The sequence below is a fragment of the Silurus aristotelis genome (genome assembly GCF_946808225.1).
Source record: "Silurus aristotelis genome assembly, chromosome: 15".
Lineage (NCBI taxonomy): Eukaryota > Metazoa > Chordata > Actinopteri > Siluriformes > Siluridae > Silurus > Silurus aristotelis.
This window is the reverse complement of record NC_139588.1, coordinates 11,681,056-11,702,023: the sequence shown is the minus strand read 5'-3', so window position 1 is coordinate 11,702,023 and position 20,968 is coordinate 11,681,056. Positions and strand designations below refer to the sequence as shown.

Below are 20,968 nucleotides of genomic sequence, written 5' to 3'. Positions count from 1 at the left end.
TTGAGTATGCCTATGTCAAGTCAAATCTCTGTATATATACTATACTATACTATACTATACTATACTATACTATACTACAGAGGTGGGAAGTAACGGAGTACAAATACTTCGTTACTGTACTTAAGTAGATTTTTCTGGTATCAGTACTTTATTCCACTATTTATTTTTCAGACAACTTTTTACTTTTACTCATTACATTTTTACACAAATATCTGTACTTTTTACTTCTTAAGTGTAATGGTCAGTGAAGTGGTCGCTGCTATCTGACTCACCCGGTTCGATTCCTACCCCTTAGATTTCCTTTAAATTGTTTAAAATAAAAAGTTTTTAAAAAGAACCAGAAAAGGTCCTTAAAATCAGGTTCTTGCAGGAGATCCTGTGGCTCAATTGGAAGAGCTTTACCTCTGGGTTGAGAGGTTGCCGGTTCAAACCCCGGCCAGGGCTCAAAGTTAAGAGTGCGGAAGGTTCTGGTTGCCGTAGTAAGGAAGGTGTCAGAAATGGCTGTGTGGAAGGTTGGATGTGGTTTCGGAGGGTGTATCCTGAAGCAGGGGGGCAATATCCGGGCATCTGGCCCCCCGGTGTCTGAGTAGCTGAAAACAGGGGATTATGAAGCAAAAACGTTCAAAAAAGTATCGACTTAGTTTTGCATATATAGGGAAAAATTCTGTCAAAAACCTATCACCCTCACTTTTCCTGAGGCTGTGAAGCAGCAGGTCTTCACAGCCTTTGTTTACAGTCAACCACCTCATTGCTCACCAGACACTACTTTCCACACAGCTTACCCAGTGTGGGGACAAGCCAGATTCAAACCAGCAACCTCTGAGCTCAGAGGCAAGGCTTTTATCACAAAGCCATCAAGTCCCACAACAAACCTTCTTTTTTTGGGGGGTTTATCGTTTGTTTCAGGCTTCAACGCAAGAAATTCAGACCAGACAGAAACAAGGATTCGAACCCGGAACCCCACCAACAGCGAAATACCAGTTATACCAGAATATAATGCTAAAGACAGACATAGTAAGCAAACCCATAATGTGACTAGCAGGGACAAAGCAGGATTCAAACCCTGATTCACACCGTTAGCAAGGCACCAGCATTAACCCACTGAACCATCAGCCGGAAAGCTTGTTAAGAGCAGGTCTATTTTTCTTTTTAACCCATCAAAACAAGAATAAGAAGCTGTAGGAATCAGAAATTTAACCTACCGCATGACTAGCAGACAAAAAGCCAGGTTTGAACCCTGACCACCAACATTAGCAAAGTACCAGCCTTAACCCACTAACCCCAATTGGTGAGGACAGACTAGGAAGCTTGTTTAGAGCAGGTCTATCTTTTTTTTTCAACCCATTAAAAACAAAAATATATCGCTAAAGAAAGATGTAGGAAGTGAATCCTGATCGTGACTGGCAGACAGAAAGCAGGATTCGAACCCTGAACCCCACCAAAAGCAAGAAACCTGATTTAACCCACTGAACCATCAGGGAAGACAGGCCAGGAAGGTTGTTTGAGCAGGTCTATCTACCTTTAAACCATCAACACAAGAATATAAAGCTAAAGAAAGCAAGAACATAACCTACATCACAACTAGCAGGCAAAAAGCCGGATTCAAACCGTGATCCCCACCATCAGTGAGGCACCAGCCTTAACCCACTCAACCATTGAAGAGATCAGACTTGGAATCATGTTTAGATGAGGCACAAGCCTTAAACCACTGAGCGACCACTGCTGAAAAGCATGTGTGCTTTTTGGAGGGTTCATACTTTGTTTCATGCCAGCGCAGTAAGAAAGAAGGCATGTAGGACTGGCTTTGAAACCTTATCACCAGCGTGGACTATATTAAGGACCATGTTCAGGCACAAGCCTTAACCCACTGAGCTACCACAGAAGCCTTTTATTTGGTGGAGTTATCTTTCATTAAAGACCAGGAAATCAAGAAATTAATCCAACACAGAATTGAAATGTTTTCAGAGGGGACAAGGTCCAGAAGTTTTATTTACCAACACAGCAACCAGCTTGACCAGGAATCAAACTCTCAAACTCATCCTTGTGGGGACCCTGACATTAACCCACTAGGCTATCATTCATTCATTCATTCATCCATCCATCCATCCATCTATCTATCTATATCTATCTATGATGTGAGGTCCAGTTAACAGCTAAAACAGGTAGCAGTAATAACTACTTTTTACTTAAGTACATGTCAGAGCCAAGACTTCTTTACTTTCACTTAAGTAAAAAGGTATAATCAGTACTTTAACTTTTACCCGAGTATTTTAAAACATGAGTATCTGTACTTCTACTTAAGTAAAGGATGTGTGTACTTTTGCCACCTCTGCTATACTATACTATACTATACTATACTATACTATACTATGCTATACCCTTAGGTAACTCTTTGATAAGTCTATCATTATTATACCTGTTTTGGTCATTTGTGTGGGTCATGCAGCCTTATTAAAACCACCCTCTTTTTTTTTTTTACTTACATATGTTAGTACAATGATGGGCATTCTGTTCTTATTTTGTGCAAATTCTAATACTACACATAAAACATCACACTGACCCAGTCTGTGATTTATCCACTCCTCAGCCTGCATTACTCTGCTTGCTCTTCTTTATTCTGTCGTTTGCAGGAGTGATTGAGCGCTGGGAGCTCCTCCAGGCACAGGCAGTCAGAGAGGAGCAGTGCTACAGTCGAGACCGGGAACAGCTGATGTCTGACCTGCACAACTTTACTTCCTGGCTGGGCCAGGTCATGCCTGAGCTCGAGAAACTCCAGAATGCAGAGACAGCATGTGTTAGTGTGCAGATCATGGAGGAAAGGGTCAAACAGCTAAAGGTGTGCACTCATGAATACTTTGTATAATAAAATGCAAAAATGCATTCATTGCATCATTTACAATGACCACATAATAGGAAAATGTCAGGTTAAAGCATAATACACATTTAAATTTAATAATGCACTTGCACTATATTAATTATATTAATTACACATGTTGTTTACTTTATTGTTTATTGCAACATGTGCACTTCTAATACAGGAAGAATTGTTCTCTCTATGATATGACATCTCTAAATGATTAAGTTATTATGGTGATGTGTGCAAATTTATTGACTTGAACTGAAATTAATGTACAGTGAAATAATCTAGATCAGTAATAACAGTTATTTGTAGTGCACACAGATGCTATGCTCCTCACCAGCCTCTTTCTTCTTTATATTAATGCATTTTATATTAATTGCTTTCACTTGGTGAAATGTCTGTAGACCATCTATCCATGGAACATTTTCTGACACTTTCCTTTGTTCCTCTCCTTACAGGACATACAGAAAGCTTTCGCACGCTACAAGACACTGATGCTGAGTCTGAATCTAGGTGGGCGGGAGCTGCAGTTTCAAACAGGTCCGGAGGTCCAGCAATTACAGGAAGACTTTTGCAGCATGAACCAAAACTGGACTAAGGCCTGCATGAGTCTGGAGAAGTGGGAGGGCGATTTGCGAAAGTCGTTCATGCATTGCCAGGTAAGAAGTACATTGTGCAAAATCTAGTCTCTGAAAAATAACGCACCTGTCGTTTATTTCGTTTATTCTTTTGTTTCATGTTTGTGTTTAGGATGGTATGTTTAGTCATTTTGCATTTCTTATTTAATAAGTTCATTTGTTCCCTGCTTTTGATAAGCAAATACTCAATATCATACCTACTATGAACATACTGCATTCATGGCATTTGGCTAATGCGCTTATCCAGAGAAACCTCTATATATTCTTCTAATATTCTGTTTGAGCAGTTAAGGGTTACATCCCTACAGTAGTGATGTGTGCTTCAGCAGTGGACCAAGTTCATTAAACTTGTACATTATACTTGTTGCAGTCACGACAGGTTATAATTGAACACAATTAACGTATTCACCTTAAAGTGCAAGGAACCACGTGTTTTTTTGCCACGTAAAGTAAAAAGTAAGATATAATTCATTAATATACAGTGAAGTAAATGTTTCTTAAAATGAAAAATACATGTACTTACAATTTATTTAAATGTAAAAACACAGTTTTATTTCTGTGGCATTATTGTAACTTAAACTTGGTAAATAGCAAATACTTTTCTGTTGTGCCATTCAGCAGTTGTTCAATCAATGAATTAGCTGTTCAGAAGATGTTGACATTTGATTTTTGCTCTTTTAGGAGTTCCATGAGACGCTGCACTCGCTCTTGCTGTGGCTGGCACATGCTGAGAGCAGGAGATTCACCGTTAACATCCATGAAACAGCTGTACACCCGTCCCTGCTGCACGAACACAGAACTGCACTGATGGTGAGACTGAAAGAAGTTATCATTTGAAATCCATACAATCATTTATCTTATTTCATTGGAAGGATTGAATATATGATGTACAGGCCTAAACGGTAGCATTAATTGTGGAAGTCTTTTCCCCCACTAATGCTGAGTATAAGTAAAAACAGTCCCTTAGGCAATTACTTGTGAATATGAGTAAGGAAATGTACTTAACTGTTAAAAATACTTTTGTATTGGCAAAAAGCTGTTTTCTAAATCTGTTCTTTGAAGTTGGGGTCTTTAAATTATGTGTATTTTATACAGAAGAGAAAATTATTAACTTTTTTTTAAGACAGAACAAGTTCCTTTAAAAAAAATTGTTGTCTAAAGACGTTACGATGGATTAATATAAAGTATACAAAATACATTTAAAAAAATATATACCAATAGGAACAGGTCATGTTGAGTAGTAGAAACTTGTGTGGGTAACAAAAGTATTATAGGCTTATATTATAAGTTTAAGTATTATTATATTACTAATAGAAGTATTAAACCGAAAAGTAATATTAGTTTGTTTTGGGTCAGATTATTTGGGTTGATTATTAATTTTCTACATGTTCACTAATAAATCATGCATGCTAATGAGCTGCATTGCTCCCCCTGGTGTTAGGGTCTGGAAGAGGAGCTAAAGGAGAGGCAGAGGCAGGTATCTTCTCTGCAGGAGATCACCACTGAGCTGCTCCCAGTGTCAGGGACAGAGGACGACTTTGAGGCCACGGAGAAGCTTCACGTCATCCATAACAAATTACGGCTGCTACTGCGTCAGGTCAAGCAGGACCTCCAAACTGTTCAAGAGCGCTTGGTAAGAACAAATTAGACTTATTTAAAATAGCTTTCACATTAGGGACTTGAAGTTATATCAGAAATAAATGCTGCCCTACTAAGGAGGCTAAGTGCATATTGAAACTAGTAGGTAGATGACTGTAAACGTGGCTGCTTGCAGGTGTTAGTGGTTGAATTCAAAGTAAATAACAAGAACAAATATTAATAAATTACGACCTTGGGGTTACGATGAAATGCAGAGCTGGTTTTAGACTTGTGTTTGCTTGACACGGTCTTTTATTTAAAAAAAAAAAGCATTAGCAGATATATTATTCCAGAGGCCTGACACATTAAGTTGTATTTTTTTTTACATGGTGTTTTGCGATTTATTATACGATGGATAGAGCAAACGCCAAACCCGAGCATGTGCTGTCTCTTATGATTATTATTTTTGAACATATCTTGGATGAACAAATTGAACAGATCCTCCTTGTTCTATAGCCAGCACTGTCACACTAAGATTTCATTTTCCTGAATATTTTGTGTTAAAGGAAATTGGTATATAGACTCAAGCGTACAAGACTGTGGACTTATGGGTTGTATTTGGAGACAAATTGTAGTTCTGGGTCTATAGAATGTCATGTCAAGGATCTTCTTTTAAGACAGAACTGAGAAACATCGTTAGTTGTACATCATAAATAAGTGTTAAAAAGATATTTAGAAAGATACAAATAGTATCTGAAACAAAGAGAAAAATGTATATACAAAAAGAGTCTACTGCCATAAGAATCTTTTTGTATATACATTTTTCTCTTTGTTTCACATACATATCTTTATATATCCTTAATATCTTATATTCTTATATTTTATTTTATATAGTTTTTATACTTTATACTTTATTTATCTGCTTCTTTTCTTTCTCCCCACCCTATTCCCCTCATGCCGGACCGTCGTATAAAGCATTTCACTGCATGTCGTACCCTGATGTATGTGTATGTGATGAATAAAATTTGATTTGATTTGATAGTATTTCATTCGATTTCCACTGCACAATTAAAAGCAAATCAGTTCCACAGTAAAACAAGTAATCATAAATAATCCTTTAATTCAGCGTTTTATTTATATTGAATATAAAGAGTGATCACAGAGCAGCTTTATAGAAAATCTTTTTTTGCTACAGGGTTCATCCGAGGCACTGGATGAGAATAAAGGACATGATCTTGGATCTTCATCTATGGTAGGCTAGAGCATATTGTCAGCAGCTATATCAATAAAACTAATAAACATGTATTTATTTATGAGTATGAAGATTTAGAGAAGGTTTAGAGAATTTGTGTTTATTTATTGTCATCTATGTGTGCTGTTTTTGTGTGTTTGTAGGAGTTAACAGCAAGCAAATCATTTAATGCCACCAGGTAATGAGCAGATTTATTTTCTAAGACAGTTTAATTTCAATTTCCCTGATTGTTAAGAGGAGAATGAAAATGCGTCTTAATGGGACTCTTTTTTTGTTGTTTGTTTTTTTCCAGGGTGCAGAATAGGGATTCATCTCCACCGCGGTCTTTCTTCTATCGGGTCCTGCGGGCTGCCTTCCCACTTCACCTCCTTTTGCTCCTGCTGCTCATTTTTGCCTGCTTGGTACCACTGTCTGAAGAAGACTACAGCTGTACTCTATCTAACAACTTTGCCAGATCGTTTTATCCTATGCTGCGTTACACCAATGGACCTCCTCCAACCTAATGCATCATGCATACACACAAATACTGACCAACTGGTCTGTTTCCAGAACTGACTCCAGAAGCACAAATTCCAGAAGCACTCATTGTGTGAGAGCATATTGCTACTGTCTAAATTGTTTTAATAAGTCTATTTATAAAATTGTTTTTATTCTATTTATTCCCTAAGCCATACTACTGAGAACTATTCAAAAATGAATCAACTAATTAAGGGGGCAAAGGTGCCTATTGTTATTCTTTATTCTGGGTAGGTTGTCTACAGCACCCTATAGTGTGAAGACAAGAAATTTGATTGAGAAGGGTCTTAAGAACATTCTGACCAAATCTGGACCGCCTTACAAAAGTAAAAAAAAGTATAAAAAGAATTTTATTCGTTTTTATTTTTTTAAATTAATTTTCAGGAAAATTAGTCCCCGAAAATTAACTGGAAATTTGTCTCGGCAAAGACAAATCATGAGCTGAATTTTCAAGACCTCGACCATAGACAAACTTTGTGACCATGTACTGCTCAATGGTTACCATGTAAAAATTCTTATATCTAAATGCTATTTTTGCTACCCCTCCAATTTTGTCCAGTGTTTGCCAAAGAAATGTGTAAAATGCTAAAAACAGTTTAGTTGGTGTATCTTAGCACCAGGAAATTTGATACCAACATTATTATCATACTAACAACTGAAATAAAATAAAAAAATAAAAATAAAAACTAGCTTCTCACAGCTGGCTTCTACTTCTTTGACAAATGATGTCCAATCAACACAAAATTTCATATCGTAGATCATTTGCTTAAATAAATCATCAGTAACTGGACAATGGTTATAAAAGGGATTTTAAATACACCAGACAATTTTCCTGGAAGCTGCCACACAGGAACTGAGGCTGCATCTCAAATTTTGTGTATAAACAAAACTTGGTAGGCATCTGCCCTGAAGCTATGCAACAAATGCCATCGCCACCTACTGGTCAAAATGTACAATAACATGCTATGAATTTTGCTGTCCATTTGTACATTTATCGTCGACCTTCAGAACCGTCAATGGACAAAACCTAGACATCATGAGTGAAACAGTTCACTTCACTTAAAGTTATGCTTTTTTTTGAGTGCTTAGGCACCAGTCATAGGGTGTCTGTGAATGTGCAGTTTACCAAGGCTGGGTGTTTGGCCTTCAATGCTTGCAGCTTTATTTTTCACTTCTCTTTGGTAATACAGTGTTTCCTGATGTTAGATGTGAGTTAAACCTGTATGGGCAAGTGTGCGTGTGTGTATGGAGTGTGTGGAGATAAGAGTTTGAGCCTTGTCTCTGGGCCTTCAGAAATTTAAATGTAAGATTAGATTTTATTTTGTTAGTGTGTCTGGGATGTAAAATAAAAGAGAAATAAACCATAAACATCATGCAGCTTATTGAATACATTTTTTGCACATATAGCTGTGTGTGTGCAGGTATGTGAATGCTGTAGTTAGAGTCCACCATCAGGAGTTTTGTCTTGGAGAAAATCTTAAACTCTATGAAAGAGAAAACTTTCACATTTAGTATAAAACTCCTAGAAAGCCCTGGTGGTTTAATGTGATTGTCTGTTCTGTTGCAGAATTTTGTACACATTATGTTAAATCCAGCAGCAGCTGGTGTAAAATAAAAGAATCCCACGGAAAAAATCAATAGCTTGTTATAGCTGGTGGCTCAATGTGTACAGGCCAGTGTCTCTAATCTATAAAACAGCAATCTAAATCAATCAACAATTTGGAATTTAAACCTTGAGCAACAGCACTACTTCAGCACCAAAACACACTGCTATCCCTTGAACATTCTGTACATCCCTATATCTCCTTCGTTTAGATAAGTTCGACACACCCTTTGACGCTAGTTTTGGTTTTTGGCACATGCCATCCTCACCAAAGTTATTAAAAGAATAACAAGAAAACAAACAGAACATGAAGCTGTATCTTAGCAGTAACTATGTGCATGTACACAAAATTAAGTAGGTAACTTAAATGCCACGATCTGATGCTAAGCAACACATTATTTAAACAAAAGGATTTTTTATATTTAAAAACATTCTCCTGTTGTGTGCTTGTAATTTTAGACATTCTTGAATTCTGTTCAACTTGAACAGGCATCGTTTACATGGAAGAACAATGGTGACCGAGGTGGATTCTCTAAGGAATCCAGGAATTTTTATATGATATTATTCATTATTATGAAATCTGTAGTCACCTCTAGAATTATTGGTACCCTACAAAAAAATGGGCAACAGTGATTTTAGAAAAAAAATATTAGCCACACGATTATCAATATTAGAAAAAAAGATTATATCCCTAAACAATTTAGGTGTTCTCAGTATTTATAAAATAAATAAGATGACTAAATAAAGTTTTTTTACATTTCGTTAAAATCCATTTAAAAAGGTGTTTGTAAGTGTTGATAAATGATACCAGTAATTTTGCATGCACGCATGCGTGCAGAGACACACACACACACACGCACACACACACACACACACACACACACAGACACAAAAACATCCTATATTTTAAAAGAATGCAGAAAAGTCCTCTTCATGAATGGTTTATAAAAAGATTTGTAAATGATACATAGCAGCACACTGATGCTACTCAACCACAGTAACAGTAACACCTATATTTAATGGCAATGTTAATGGTATTCAACAAATACCAATAAAAAATGATTACAGACACTAGTGTAAAAAAAAACAACAAGGAAAAAAAAACAATTAATTTGGTTCTTTTAAGGATACACATCTGGTATCTTATCATAAAACAATTTACATAATCATGTCTCCAGATAGGTTAAATAAAAACCCACGTTTGGTTACAAAATAATGCAATAAATCTAAATGGATATTACATCATGGCATTTGACACTGAACTCACATATCTACATATAATGGCCTCTACAGCCTTCTAATGCTACTGCTGTAACGTTCTAATAATCCTAATAATAAATGGCAATTTTAGCTGTCCCATTTTTATCAAAATATCTGACACTGCAGCAAGAATTAGATTTTAGAGAATTATTTCTTGGAATATAAAAAGAGTGCTGCAAAATGTTTGCTATATCTGTATTCACCTTAGTTGAACATTTCTTTTTTTTCTTTTATAATTGCTCAATTACCTTAAAGAATCTACAAGATAAGTGTACTTATTTTGGTATCGGTTTGTAATGTCAGAAATCTTCTTTTGTGCACAACAGCTGAAAAATGGTGGAGCAGGATAACTCTATAAACCAAATTCAGCCTAGAATATTGGAAAATAAATTGAATGCAGATTACTTAGAGCTAGAAGCTGCCTATGATCAAGCACTGGGACGCTATGAGCTAAACTACTATCAACATACTGCTATCATTTACATACTGTATACAGATACAAGTGCAAATATAATTGTGTAAACTATGGCAGTGCATTTCATCATATCATTGGTTGCAGGGTTAGCTCTTTTCCTACTACCTTGTCTTTTTGGCTAAGAGAGTGTGATCATTAGTAAATATGAAACCAGCTGTCCTGAATTAGTTATTTTGTTTGCATAACCATACATACAGAGTTTGACAAATCAAAGGAAAAGAAAAACGCATTAACTGTTGTAACAGTCACCTGCACAGTCACTTTACACAGTGGTGCAGAGTGCTGTCTTACACGCATAAAAACTGTGTTAAGCTCCGGTGACTGTGCAGGCCAAAGCATCAGATTGACATTTTGAAAAAATCTGTTAATCATAACATTATCTGAGGTCCCGTGTGCTTCAGAGAATTTTCATGCTGGACCACAGCCATCAGGATAATAATGTTTCATCATAGGATAAAGTTGATCAGTCAGGAGTAGTTTGTATTTACTTGCAGTGACCATTTCTGTTGTGCAGCCAAATGGATTCAAACTAAGCGAGAGGAGCCACAGTTTTTTTTTTTCCCTTGAATTTGTCATGCATTTCTATGTTTTCTATATGATACTATACAAGAAGTATGTTATTTTGTTGCACGGTCTCAGCTGGTGTAACACAAGTCCTGTCATTACAATTATGTGTGCGTTTTATGTATTTGGCTGCAGGCAAATTGACCCTATTGGCTTACCACTTGATAAGGTACCTTGCAGCGAATAAGCACTCAGAATTGGTAATCGGTACAGGCACAAAGCGGTGTTTATATTCAATCATAATTTTTATCATGAAGGTAGGTGAGAATTGGGGGTGGGATACTGCTATTTAAAATTTTACAGTGCAGGAGTGACACATGTCACACTTGTTACATGTGTCACAAAAACATGCTCACAGTGGAAAAGTCTTAAAAGTGTCCTCTAACAGCATTGAGAAATAAGATCTCAGCCTATGTATATAAAGAAAAGGCTCCGAAATACACAAGAAATGCAAAACCACTAAATACAAATATGACTTCCAGAACTGATTATCTGTCACATCGTTATTTTCATAAAGCTACACATATTTTAAGGCTTTATACAGCTATTTGGTCCAGTTCTTTGAGTCTCCAAGTCCAGAATGATGTGCTTGAGCTGCATGGTTGTTCTGGGTAAAAACATCTTGTTTCAGTCCGTCTTCATTATGCTAAGGTCACTTTTGAGCACTAGTAGTGAGAAAAACATTTCCATTTATCATATCATATCAGCCACTGCACAAAACAGCAACATACATGCCCCCAAACCTGACACAGTTTAAGTATTGTACTTTTACTTTCATTGACACACTGCATGACAAAATGAATGTGCAACCGAATGGTGTATACTGAAGAAGATACAGACAAACATTTGTAGTGATCAGCAAATTTCAGGCTTGTACAAACAGAGCTGAACTCAGACTGCATGTTGATAGCTCATTCTTGTAGGCCTCACATTTATAGTTGAAAATCAATGACTGAATGACTGAATTTATTCAATGATTGAATAAATTATAAAATGTTCACACTGCCTGATGGAAGCACAAAAGACATCAACCATTTTTTGACAGTATTTAATGCATCTCTATTTTTTTTAGCATAAAAAGATAGTTACTGTAATATATAGTTTGACCTCGTTCCATATTCCCTAATTATTTATCCCTAGTTTTATTTCAGAGATGGGGCCATTCTAGCTTGCCTGTTTATTTCTTTGTAACTTCTTGATTATCCTCATGCTACATAATTCCTTCTAGTAATTAGTTTAATATAAGGAATAATATCATGAGTTAATAAGGAATTTAAAATATAAATATATACTAAGAGATTTTTTTTCAGTGCAAGCTTAAGTTATGGAGTTTATGGTTGTAAAAATAAGCATGGCAGTCTGAATAAACCAGATGAATAAATTTTTGCAAATCAGAATTATTGCCTCACCACTGTGGCTGAGCTCTACAGGCCCCTCCATGACCGTCTGTGCCCACTGATGAGAGGAGCAGCTGTAGGGATCCGGTGCACCAGGGTTCTCCTTGGGCACAATGGCCACAGTGGATTGGGGCAGGCGTGAACTGTGCATGATGTGAGCATCGAGCATTTCCAAGAGCAGGTCATACAGAGGCACTACCTTTTTTATCTTCATGCAGTGAAGATGGTCCATACCTTTGTTGCTGCAGCAAGAGCAAAGATGATAGATCATTTAAACATATTGAAGACACGAATCAATTGTTACGTTGTAGGAAATCATAAAAAAAGACAACTGAAGCAGTCTCAAGAGACTCGAATTCCATACATCAAGAATATTTAAATATCTGTTGCTGCTATAAATTTTCCTAATAATTTTGGTATTGGTGCTAAAGAAAAATTAATTAAGGAATTTCACAAATAAATAATTGCCAACCCATACAGACCTACAGAATATGTCCATGATTTAATGTTGATATTGAAGTGAAAACATGAGAAACAAACAGTTTCATTACTGAGTTTTATCATATTAAATGACTAAAGATGTACAGATAACAGACATATATACCATTCAGTTTTTTTTTGCAGTGAACTGACACTCTATACCTGACATGACGTATGTGTGAGAGCAGCATGAGCAGGTGGGCCAGGCGGGTGGATCGCTGCTGAAAGCTTAGGCCCATTTTCGAGATGGCCCAGACCAGTGCATCCGTCACAGAGTCAAGCAACTGCATCAGTTTGGTCCTGCTCTGGGGATCATCATCTGCCTCAGGAGAACTCAGACACATGTCTACAATAGCACACAGTCACATGGCACATTGTTTCACAACTCCACAAAGGCTGAAGACTTCTCTTGATAGCCGTAAGACATATAAATTGTTCTAGTGATTCTGAGTATTTCTAGTTAGTGTAATTATAAGCAGATGTTGAGGCTTTTTGTTGAGGTGAATGACAATTGATCTGGTACTCACTAAGAGAAGAAGACAAATCAAAGCTTTATGGGAAAAAAAAAAACCCATACATTCCTGCCGACAAACTTAATACTACACCGGCGCTCCTTAATAGTGCATTTTAAAGGAAATGGATATATGTGTTGAAAGACAGTGTGACTCCCCAGAACATGTATGCTGTTCCTTTTCGACATTTACAGTGTAAGCAATACTCTTACCAATCCTAACCAACACTCCCCTTTGTTAAACACAGGGCAGAAAAGAGCAATGAACTTGACTGAAACCCATTTATTGTAGAGCCATAAAAGAGTGCCAGATTTAATAGTACAATGTGTGCAAATTCAAGCACACATTCAACACACACACACACACACACACACACACACACACACACACACACACACACACACACACACACACACACACACCTGTATTAATGGAACACACCTTAATGGAATTTACAGACAGAAATGTGTATTTAAAGGTGCACTTCAGATGTTAAACATAAATACGCTTACTAGAGTTAAGGAGGATCATGGCCTTGAGACAAACATACTCCTCTCTCTGCAACTTCAGCTCTCTGAATCGGGACGTAGCTGCCAGCAACATGTCAAAGATCTCCAAAAAGCCCTGCACACAGCTGCTCTCGTCTCTATGGAACAACATAGCAATTACAAGACTTCCAAATAAGGATGTGACTTAATATATATAAAGAATACATTAATTAATAAATCATTTTGATATGTGAGTATCTGTGAACCTCAATCAATGGAAATTTGCATAACCTTATAGAAAATGTAAAGTATTTGTCCTATAGAAATTGTCCTATATATGTAATATTGAATTACACCACAACCGAAGATGTTTCACTTATGGGCATTATCGTATATTTATCGTATAATATTTCAGTTTGCTGTGAATTCAAATAATGGCATTTGCTTCAGGCTGAATAGATCAAGTTATTGCGCAGAAGGTCTCTCTAGGCTTTCATAAGCAATGAAATAAAATAACAGTAAACAGTGAAGTAAAAATAAATAAATAAATAAATAAATAAATAAATAAATTAATTAATTAATTAATAAATAAAAGGTTACACTGCAGCTATTTGCCAATGATGCAAATTTGAAAGTTATTTTTAATTTGTCTTTCTATTACAAGTGAAGCACCCACTATACAAATACTGATTTTATAAATAAATAAATAAATGTTCTTCAATTAGTTTAATGATGATTCAAGGTGTATACTTGTGTGCACGCCTACTTCTAAATACACATGCTATGCCAGGATTTTACTCTAGGTTTCTGCTTTATAGGAAATAATCTAGTACAGATTGATTAACTTTTCAGAGACATTTACAATTTATGAGAGTAAACTAATTTCATTGTTGAAGAACTTCATAATGATCAAGGCATTGTAATTACATTAGTAATATTACATGTTCAGAACTCATGGTGTAATGCTAGTGTTATTAGGTGTTAATATGATGCAGTTCTCTAAGTAACTGATCAGAAGGTCAGGACTTTACTGTAAGGCCCTTAAGAAAAGTTCCTAACTCGTTTGGATGCTGTATCATGGCTGACTCTGCACTTTGACTTGCTAAAAAGATCAGTATTTCACTTTGCTGTAACATGTAAGAGTTGCCTAAAATCATAATTTGTGTGTACACAACCAGCAATAATGCAGCTATGTTTAATCATATATGGGTTTTTTTTCTACATCTAGTCATAAGTCTTGAAGTTTATGCCACTCACAAACTGGATTTGAGAAGAAATGATTATGCTTAAGTGTTGTTTTCTTTTTACAATCAGACAGAGAACTTTTAGAGAACAGAAATAAGCTTGTTTACAGAGTACATTAACAAAAAATAACAATGTACAATAGTATCTAAATGTAGGACAAAGAAGTAGTTATTATCATGATTGTTAATGACCTGGAAAAAACCCACAAAGCAGGACACAGAAAAACCTTAATAAGATAAACTTCCATTACTCTAGGAAGTAGGAATTCTGCATATATGCTGAGAAATAAAGATTTTACCTTGCAACAATGAGACATTTCCGAACAGTCTGTTCACATTAATGGAACACAACAGAGCAAAACTCAATTTTAGATCAAGTATAGATCATTTATTGCTAACTTAGTAAACTGTGTCTGTGTGTTTCACTCACTGTCTATGACCTGCCTTTGCTTGACCTTCAACCATGTCACTATTTGACAAATATTTATTTTATCTCAGGAGCATGGTTGAAAAAGGAGTTCGCATAGTTCTACCCAAATACAGTTAAATTGTCTGACAATAAATGATTAGCTACAGAAATATCAAGACTCGTTTATGTCAGAGATTTGAACAGATGGATAGAAAAATTAATACTGGTGCATGAATAACTGTACCTGCTAAGGATAAGATCTGGGGAGAAAATGAGCTTTCCAGGATAATTAACAGATCTCCACATCAGCCCTAACATTAGGACTTCCAACCAGCAACACTCCAACAAGTGCACCTGGTCAAAGAGACTGAGCTCCACAAAACCTGCAGACAGCATTAATATTTTATGCAAAAACTGCACTAGGTCTTTAACAATTAGTTCAGTTTGACAGATGATTTTCCCAGCCCACTCACAACCACGAGGGTCTGCCTCCGGCTTCTACAGTGTCTATAAAATGACTGAAAGAGTCACATCCACATTCAAATGTTCAATTCAATTTAATTGATTTTTATTTGTATAGCGCTTTTAACAGTGAACATTGTACACAGATAATGACATCTACAGTATGATGAATATCTGTGTTACAAATGTTCTGCACTGTAATGCACGTTTTACTTTTGATAACACCAATTTATAATCCATTGTTTTTAATCATGTTTAACGTACCTTCTAGGCTATATATTAAAAAAAAAAAAATTTCATTCTATTGTACCTTAAACTATAAATAATATTCTTTTTTTTATTAGTATAAAGCACAAAAAATATATTGTGCAATCCTGAATATTTAATGCTTTTTATATAGAGTGCTGTGATATGCAACACATTCTCTTCACTGCTTATAATACAAAATCTTTCCCCAATGATGAAAGACCCTCATAACACCATCAACACACCAAAATAAGCATGTAACAATGTAAAGCTGATATTATTAACTGCCAGCATGTAGCTCAGTCCTTTGGTTCAAATTCACACTTCGGTTATAGCACATTGCTTATAGCAAAAGTAAATGCAGCAGTATAAGATCCAAAACAAATTTCACCCCACCCTCAGAAGAAACACCGCTACTGTGGGAAAAATAAAAGAAAAATATGCAGCAGAGTTGAACAGAACTGCCAAGGTGTAGAGATATAACACATATCTAATTAAATCAAAGCCAATGACCTGCTGGTAAATTGGTGGGGAAATAGGAAGAACTTCAAACAATGTTAGAATAGGGTTTCATTCAACTGATTTATTTTGGAGCTGTAATGGATCTGAACCAAGGGAGGAAGGAACATTGCTGAAGTGAAACAAATGTACACTGTATTACTGCCTGTTGAGAAGCTTTTGAATTTTGTAAATAAGCAGTAATAGGCTTTCTCACTCAGACAAGCATGGTTTTTTTTTTTTTTAGGTAAAAGGACTGATTTCATTTTCTTACTTTTTTTTATATATATATAAGACTGAATGTGAGACTAAAGGTGTAATTACTGCAGAAATATATAATCATATTTGTATATGTACCATACGACCATGTGGCAAAAAAATATTAAAAGGAACATCTGTGAATACAATGATACAAATGCCTGTGAATTTCTTTATAAAAAATGTTCACACACAAACGCAGAGGCATACCTGGGATTTTCTTGGCCCAACTGATCATGTGGACAAGCTCTTTGTCAGCCAAGTTAGTGAGTGACATCATGACGTTAGCCTCGGTAAAGGGCTTTTTCACATCCTTCATTAGATAGATCTCTGGTGGTTCTGCTTCCATGATACGAGCTATCAGCTCCTCTGAGCTCAGTGTGGAACTAAAAACCTCCTTTACCCTGGTAGGTTGTGCGGCTTTCCGTTCCAGCTGTCTCTGACTGCTCACTACTGCTCTGGCAGGAGAGCGTACCACTCTCCTCTGCTGTGCGCCACCACGATTGTAGCTGCCACGATCCCGACGCATACCTATACAAAACAAGACGAAACGCTTTAAACAAACACTTGTGTTTTTGTGTGTTAAATTCCTGTTAACATGCTCTCATGATTAGCTTTTAACCAGTGGAAAAACCTTCACAAGAAAAAACAAATTTTTAACATTTGTTGTTTCTTTTTCTGATGTCCTGTTTGAATCGTAAGATACTATACTGGAGAATAGTGAGACCAGCTAATCTCACTTATTCATCAAAGCAGAGAAAGAAAAAAACATTGATCAAAACTTGCTAAACTATTAAAAGATCCTCACTGCAGTCTGTAAACCTGTGCTAAAAATGTTAGCATTTTTGTTATGTTGTCTGTACTAAAAGACTATTAGGATTAGGACTTCTTGACCTGCTAGTATATATTAGCTACTGTAGTTTTAGTTTTTTAACAGCATTAGTTGTAAAAATTAGGATAATTTTTTTGACTGTCAGATTAGTGCATGCTAGTAAACGTAATAGCAGTAGCAGAACAGAATATTAACAAAAATCAACTTACAAAAACCTGCTAGGATGTTGTATTAAAGGGCCAAAGAGCTACTATATCAATAGCAAATGTTTTTAAGGTCACTTAATTTCATACATTTAAAGAAAGTGCAGACAGGATATTGCCTAATATAAGAGATGTTTATGTTCTTGTACATAAATTTTAATTTACCCACAGTAAACACTTTTTAAGTCACAAAAGTGTTTAAAAGTGCAAGCAAAAAAGTTAGCCAAGGCTTTTAAAAAGCTAAATGGAAAAAAGCCAAAAGGACTAATAATAAAGTAAAGTAATTAAAAGGACTTTTTGTGTTGATGTCAGTGCCTTAGGTGACACAGCTACAACACCTAGGTTAAATATTTTAACATTAAAAACCTCACTCAAATATTAACATCTGAGTGCATGTTTTATTCTGTTCACAAAAAATAAGATGAAATAAGACTACTAAGACTAATTTGTCTGTGTGTGTGAATTATTTCCATATCACAAGCTTTATCAGATCATTACTCCATTATAACATGATGGCTGACAAAGTCCAGAAACAAAAGTATAAAACAAAGTCCATATTTTCACACAGGACTTGAGCAAAGCATGCTGAGTCTTAGTGTCATATAAGATAATACAATTAAAGAAAATAGTAAAGGAGCAAATGGCAAATAAATATTTACCGCATTTCATCATCCCCACTTCATAACACTTGCGAAGCCGACAGGCCTGGCAGCTCTTGCGCCGATTCTTATCAATGGTACACTGGTTGGTTGCAGGACAGATGTAGTCATTATGTCCTGATTAAGAGATAGAATGAGCAGCTGATATCATAGCTCACTCACTCAGCAATAAATTAACAAGATGTAAAATTTAGAAAAAGGAAATAAAAGCTTAGGTTTCTTATTAATAGAGCAACAATTTATAAATGAGGACTGATAGAACCTGTCTCAAAATAAACAACTAAATCATTGATAAAGGACACAGTCTGTGTAACGCTCCAGTAAGAGCCCATGAATGAAAGAGATTTTGAAACAAACAACAACAACAAAAAAAACATAATAGAATAGCTTTCAATTAAAGCCCTAAGCTGGAACATTGTGCTTTGCTCCTGAAGCCCTTGAGCCTGGAAGCCACCTCACTTTCAAGACCTGGAGGGCTCAGTCAATTTTCATTTGGACAACTGAGATCAAAATGCATATTAGGGGAAAGGGTACCTATTAATTATTTTATTTTATATTGTCTCAGTTTCAAACCCTCTCAGACTGGGAAGTATCTAAGTATTAAAAGAAAAGAAAAATCTACAACTATAAAAGTATTATGAGGTGCCATCAGGGATTCGTTACCTTGGATACTCCTTTTAAAGAAGGCTTTGCATCCCTCACAGGACCAGACACCGTAGTGGTAGCCAGAGGCATAGTCACTGCACACAGCACAGAAATGCATGTCTGTTTTGCTCTCTGAGGAACTGAAGCTCTCCTCACACTCTGCTGCCCGTTTCCCCACGGGTTTGCTGGAGTAGAAGAAGGAAAGAAATCAAAGCAAACATAGTCACATTGCTATTTTAACCCTAATGTTCAGCTTGGGTCTAAATGACTCCTTTACATTTTGACATAAAGTGAGAAATCATATTCTCAACACGAAGCTTTTAAGGTTTGTCAGAAGTTAGCATTTCCATCAAAAGTCAGAACCACCATGACAACCCCCTCACCCGTAAGAAATACAAAGGGGGAATGCTTTTTGAATCAGCATGCCTGACATTCATGTACTGGAAGTCCATATTATGTGATTTTTCTCAAGCTTTCAAAGCCTAAAGTGCTACAAAGAAGAGGGCATTTCTTCCGAACATACATCTATATTTTATGGTCAGCTGTGATAAAAAAAAATGTTTCAATCATTTTTTTAAACTTGGAAGTCTCATTTGTATTTGAGGTTTGATTTTAAGTTTAACATTATGCTTAAATATGTGTGTAGAAACAAGAAGTAAATGTCTACATTTGAGGATTTTTTTACTGGATTGTATTGCTATAGAAAATATAAAAATACAGGTCAAATTTGTTCAGCAGTGAACAGAACAAGACTAAACAGGAGACGGCAGGTTGATAAAAGGATATACCTGTTCTCATTGTCCATATAATTGCGAGAAGTGAGCTCCTGCCAGGTGCTGTTGCTCGGCTGGGTTTGCTGGCAGTGGGATTGTGGCCGATGCAGTGCTAGCGGTGCCATGTGGCTCTGAGAGGGCCAGAAGATCGTGGAGCTGAGTGACTGATGCACTGAGGGACAATCAGGAAGTGGGGGCCCGCTGTAGCCAAGCAGGGTTGGGCTATAGAAAGGCAGGCTGGCAAAATCGTGCCCGATGTCTGCATAGGGTGAAGGAATGCAGATGGGGTGGCCCTCCATTGTCATGCTTGGGGAGGAGGAAGAGGAGGAGGAGGAGGAGGAGTTCATTCTGGAAGAGGGAGCACAGCCTCCTACCCTGCTCGAATCGACCTCCTGCTGCTGCACCAGAGGGCCGTCTCTCTCAGGAGACTCTGACATTTCTAAATATTTTGTATCTTGTAACTTTTTAGGAGGCTGGTGTCAAAGCGCAGATTTAGCCATTGTACATCAGCACTGTAGAGTTGAAGTTCCCAAAGAAAATTTTTGGATTTCAGGACAATATAATACTCGATAGAACAAAATCTCAAATGGAAAGCTGACTAAGGATCTACTAAAGCAGCTTGTGGGCATGTTGCAGAGTTAACACATCGTCACTGTAGACTGCTTCAGGATATCGTCCATATCACCTACTCTGCATGAAAATGTGGAATACGTTAAAGACAACTTAGGAATTGGTTGTGTAAAATAAAATATGTATTCTACATAGATACAGCATCATGACATGTAGTATTATGTAATGTATTATCAGATATCATGGCTTCTTTTTGCATCATTGTGTTATAAAAGCAATGTTAATCCTATACAACATGAATTTTCATTGACAAGAGGAACTAGCAAGTTGAAGAATACAAACAAAATACAGCACAATTGCAGTGATAAACAGGAAAAGGTGGTTACTGACTATTCAAATGTATGTTATTTTGCATTTTACCATGAAGTGACAACCCCATGATTGTAAAATTCTAAGAGAGATCTAAAAGCAAAATTTTTGGAATATCCATTAAAGCTCTCAGGAGAAATGAACATGAGTTAGAAGATACTGTAGATAATGTTCTTG

General features: G+C 36.3%; 2 protein-coding genes across 12 annotated transcripts in view; one reads left to right on the top strand and one right to left on the bottom strand.

The window, feature by feature from the left end:
- syne2a (spectrin repeat containing, nuclear envelope 2a) overlaps positions 1-8,212 on the top strand; it is a 57,860-nt gene extending 49,648 nt beyond the window's left edge. For all 11 annotated transcript variants that reach the window (XM_083562046.1, XM_083562045.1, XM_083562048.1 and 8 more), the window contains 7 exons: positions 2,631-2,836; positions 3,319-3,519; positions 4,180-4,308; positions 4,940-5,131; positions 6,272-6,328; positions 6,472-6,506; positions 6,621-8,212. In XM_083562046.1, coding sequence (XP_083418172.1) covers positions 2,631-2,836; positions 3,319-3,519; positions 4,180-4,308; positions 4,940-5,131; positions 6,272-6,328; positions 6,472-6,506; positions 6,621-6,831 — 1,031 coding nt within the window. In that variant the 3' untranslated portion in view covers positions 6,832-8,212. The remainder of the gene's footprint in view (positions 1-2,630; positions 2,837-3,318; positions 3,520-4,179; positions 4,309-4,939; positions 5,132-6,271; positions 6,329-6,471; positions 6,507-6,620) is intronic.
- A 1,160-nt stretch (positions 8,213-9,372) lies between these two features.
- Positions 9,373-20,968, bottom strand: part of esr2a (estrogen receptor 2a) — a 14,358-nt gene continuing 2,762 nt past the window's right edge. The window contains exons 3-11 of the mRNA XM_083562069.1: positions 19,868-20,542; positions 19,098-19,264; positions 18,435-18,551; positions 16,951-17,271; positions 15,521-15,659; positions 13,648-13,781; positions 12,786-12,969; positions 12,156-12,385; positions 9,373-11,411 (exon numbers count right to left, since the gene is read on the bottom strand). Coding sequence (XP_083418195.1) covers positions 11,374-11,411; positions 12,156-12,385; positions 12,786-12,969; positions 13,648-13,781; positions 15,521-15,659; positions 16,951-17,271; positions 18,435-18,551; positions 19,098-19,264; positions 19,868-20,289 — 1,752 coding nt within the window. The 5' untranslated portion in view covers positions 20,290-20,542 and the 3' untranslated portion in view covers positions 9,373-11,373. The remainder of the gene's footprint in view (positions 11,412-12,155; positions 12,386-12,785; positions 12,970-13,647; positions 13,782-15,520; positions 15,660-16,950; positions 17,272-18,434; positions 18,552-19,097; positions 19,265-19,867; positions 20,543-20,968) is intronic.